The following is a 4,074-nucleotide window of genomic DNA, read 5'->3' on the forward strand; positions in this document are numbered from 1 at the left end:
GTGCTAAAAGAAGTTATATCACGTGAATCCTCGTGTAAGGGGATTTGGTGGAATCCAGAAAAAAGATCTAAAGTGGAAAAATATTTACCTCTGCCAAGATTGTCTAAAATATCGTCAACTCGTGCGAGAGGGAATTTATCCGCAATAAGTTTTTTATTGTCTGCGGGGAAATCAACGCACATACGATATGCTTTTTGAGTATTAGTAGATTTTTTTGGAACCAAAATTAGGGGACTATTGTAATTTGAATAACTTCCTTCAATTAAATTGTTATCTAGTAATTTGTTAACTTGGCGAGTTATCCCTTCACGTTGGGAATATGGCAGAGGATAGTTTTTTACATATACCGGGTCAGTGTCAGTCAGCCTAAGTTTCTGTTCATAAAAATTGTTTAGTGTCATTTTGTCATTGTCAAGAGCGAAAATGTCTGCATATTTGATGCAAAGGTCAGGTAAGTTGTTGTTAGTTCCTGTGGAGATTTGGTTTTTCAATATACTTGTTAATTCGTTCGTTCGTGAGTCTTCCGTCTTGGTTTTATTAATTGAGTAAACGTGATAGTCAGAAAGTTTTCCGGTCCGAATATTTACATTCTTTACATGTTTTACGTCATCAGTGGTATTTATGATTTTAATAATTGGGTTACTGCTGTTAACTATGCATCTTGTTCAACTTCCTGTGATTCTACAACAAGTGGATCCGGCGAATTGCCAAAATCGAAAATTCTATAAACTTCGCATCTGGGTGGTATGATACAAGTGTCGCTTTCGGTTCCGTGTAGGATTAGTATCGCGACTTTTTCATTGCCGTTCCAGAAGGATATACGATTGCTTGCATAGCTAATAACGCATTTGTTACTTTTCAGAAAATCTTTACCCAGTATACCATTAGATGGTATGTTAAAATCGTCGTTTACTACATGTAAAGTATGTTTAATGTAAAAATCAGTAAAAGTCAAGTTTACGGTAATCGTACCTAAAGTAGAAACAGTATTAGAAGTGACACCGGTAATGTTAATTATATCGTTTGTATTTATAGGAAAATGTCTATCAATACTAGAGTTTTTTATTAGAGAAATGTCGGCTTGCGTGTCGATTAAAAACGTACAAAATTTGTTCGACCTATTAATTTTCAATTCGATAAAGTCAGAGTAATTCAAATTTAAGCAATAAATGCCGTTTGTAAAAAAAGATTCATCTAATTGTCCAATTTTTCCGCCCTCAGTGTTCGCTCCTGAGGGGCGTGGGCGTTTAAAGCGCGCACATTAGCATTATTGCGTGAATTTAGACGTCTACTACTATTATTGTTGCTGTTATTATTTCGATTATTGTTGCCTGATGACCGATTAATATTATTGTTGAAATTTTTACCGTTATACCTTGGACCGTAATTGTTGTACCTACTGTTATTACCGTTATTATTGTACCTATTGAAATTAGAGTTATTTTGCCTGAGATTGATATTGTTGTACCGATTGAAGTTTTGACCTCTGAAGCTACCTCTAAAACTATTTGGCCTGTTTACTCGGGATCGAAACGCTAACACCTGACGCTCTTTCACTTGATTATTTTGTTCGACTATCATTTTTGCCACTACGTCCTTTGAATCACTGAAGGTAGTTGACGATAAAATTGATTTGACCAAATCCGACCGAGTATTAAGTCTACAAACGTTAACTGTTTGCTCGACTGCCGTTTCATGGGCCTTAGATTGTGTCATACCTTCAATGATCAAAGAACGCTCTAATGCATCCGAGAGCTCCTCGACACGCTTAGCAAATTCCGTATAATGGTTATTTGTGACATGTAAAGATGCAATTTTCCCAGCTACAACTTTCGAGTTGTCTGGCTTTATTCTGTTTCTCAACGCATCTTTGATCTGTCGAACTGAGCTAACCTCGGTTGGAATTGCTTCACGTGCCTTGCCTTCGAGCTTCGATTTTAAAAATGGTATAAAAGTTGTATTTAAATTTTCGTCTGCAAAATCTTCAATTAAATTGATTTTGTCGATAAATGATTCAAGTGCTAGCGGATCTCCGTTGTAATATTCCCTAATAATTGAGGCACAAAGACTAATAAAGGATCTTTTCTGTTCAGTGGTAGCCATGTCTAAAAATTCTTGAAAAAATGTAGAAATATTTGGTGAACTGGTAGCTGTTGACGGCTCGTCGGATACAGTTAGCAGATCTTTAAATGATGGAAGTGAAGTACTTCTTTTAAGACTGAATTGTACCGAAGCTTCTGACTTGGCGTCACTAAACTCTTCTTCTGACTAAGAGTCAGCTAGGTCTGATTGGCAAATTAGCGATAAGCTATCAGGTGGAATTCTAACACGGCAATTCAGTTTAATAAAGCACTTTGCTAACTGTTCCTTGCAGCGGGCTAATTTACCCTGCACTTCCTTGAGATTACTGGTATGGACGAACTATTGCCAATAACTAGTAGTAAACTATTATTGTAAGCTGTAATAAGCGAATATTTGTATTCGTTTAATTTTTTCGCATTCGTAGACAACGGTCTATTTTGTAAAATGCGCTTAGTCATCTTATTAAAATATGCTTTATAAGCTTTAAATTGTATATCGAATTCGCTCATAACCGGCGAGTCTCAAAGAAGTGGAGGCCCAAATTTACAAAACAAGCCATCGTTCACCATATTAAAGTCAAAATATTAAAAAAATCTAATTGTGAAAAAATACTTATGTTTTTCTCAGTAGGTCATCGGCTGAAATTTGTCATGCAATAAAAAGGGCTTTTTCATGCAGTCGGGATATTGGGTATTTTCGTGCCGTTCACATGCAATGCAAAAGAGTTTAGTTTGATTAAAATTTGGTTTTTATTTTATTTTAATGTTTGATTTTAGGCAAAGCAGTTTTTACCTACTTCTGTACACAGGTGTATGGTACTACATTTTTAAATTTGTAGATTCGCTGTGTTTTTAAATTCAAATTTGTGATGATATCCGCGCACTTATAACGAATAATGCAAAAGTTGTAATTAAGTTTTAAAAGTTCAAAAAGTCACTTAGATATAGTAATATGAAGGTTCAATGGAAAAATATTTTTTTGTTTTGTTGCAAGTAAGCGAAGTGGGGAAAAGAGAGATTCTAATAAATATTAATAATAGTTCTGTGAAAAATTGTATGATATATTTTTTTTTAAAGTAAACCGTTTGAATATATGAATGTATGTAATCCAAACGGGGATTTAAAAATTATTTAAACAGCAAGGGAATTGAAGCAGTGTAATACGAAAAATTGTATATTAAAAATATATATCACTTATGTATATGGTACTCAAAATTAAACGAAAAACATTGAATCACTCACGTCAACTTATATACTAATTTGAAAATAGTTTCCGATAAAAAAATTATTTAATCACTTATATCTAATTTGAAAAAAGATAAACCGCTTATATGCGTATGAAAATAGGTTAAGTTGCTTATAAATATATGATATGAAAATGTGTTGAATCTCTTATATAGCTAGAAATTTTGAAATATTTTAATTTTTAGTGTATTTGAAAGAAAAACGCGACGCGAAAGAAAAATGCAACAAAGTTTAGGGCTGAGCTTAGCACTTATGTACCTAGGTGGATACTTATAAAAAAGTTTAAACTTTATATTTAGAAACTAGGTGGTATGAAAAATTAAAATTTGCATTTAAATTTTTAGTAGAAAATTCACTGTGTGCATACTAATGTGCGTATATAAGGAAAGTGTATGTATATAAGATGTACGTAAAGATATTTATATAAACTTAAATTAATTCGGCCTTACTCCTTGGATGACTGTACCCGATATTACTGCTTTCGTTATCCCGTGCTGCTATGTAAAAATTTTAAATTTTTTTGTGTTGTGTATTATACTGCCTCCCTCTCTGCTGTCTCAAAATTGAAAAACTCCATTTTTAGGTTTTGGTGGCGTGGTTATGCCGTTACAAGTGCAGTTGCGGGGGGATACTGCATATTCTATCTTGTATCACTAGTTAGCTGGTGAACTGCTATGCAACCGCTGGCATATAGGTATGTACATATATTAACGGTGGCGTGGGCTTTTGTGGCTTGCCGCTATGCGAA

The 4,074-nt window shown here is 33.9% G+C and overlaps 1 protein-coding gene across 1 annotated transcript; it reads right to left on the bottom strand.

Annotated features, from left to right (window-relative positions):
* Positions 1–1,194: 1,194 nt before the first annotated feature.
* LOC118752190 (hybrid signal transduction histidine kinase E-like) lies at positions 1,195–2,540 on the bottom strand. The gene is made up of 3 exons (XM_036487045.1): positions 2,388–2,540; positions 1,541–1,929; positions 1,195–1,423 (listed from the first exon to the last, which is right to left on the bottom strand). The coding sequence occupies exons 1-3, from the start codon at positions 2,538–2,540 to the stop codon at positions 1,195–1,197; spliced, it is 771 nt and encodes a 256-aa protein (XP_036342938.1).
* Positions 2,541–4,074: the final 1,534 nt, after the last annotated feature.

Source organism: Rhagoletis pomonella, unplaced genomic scaffold, assembly GCF_013731165.1.
Source record: "Rhagoletis pomonella isolate Grant_MI unplaced genomic scaffold, Rhpom_1.0 Rhpom_scaffold_01300, whole genome shotgun sequence".
Taxonomy (NCBI): domain Eukaryota; kingdom Metazoa; phylum Arthropoda; class Insecta; order Diptera; family Tephritidae; genus Rhagoletis; species Rhagoletis pomonella.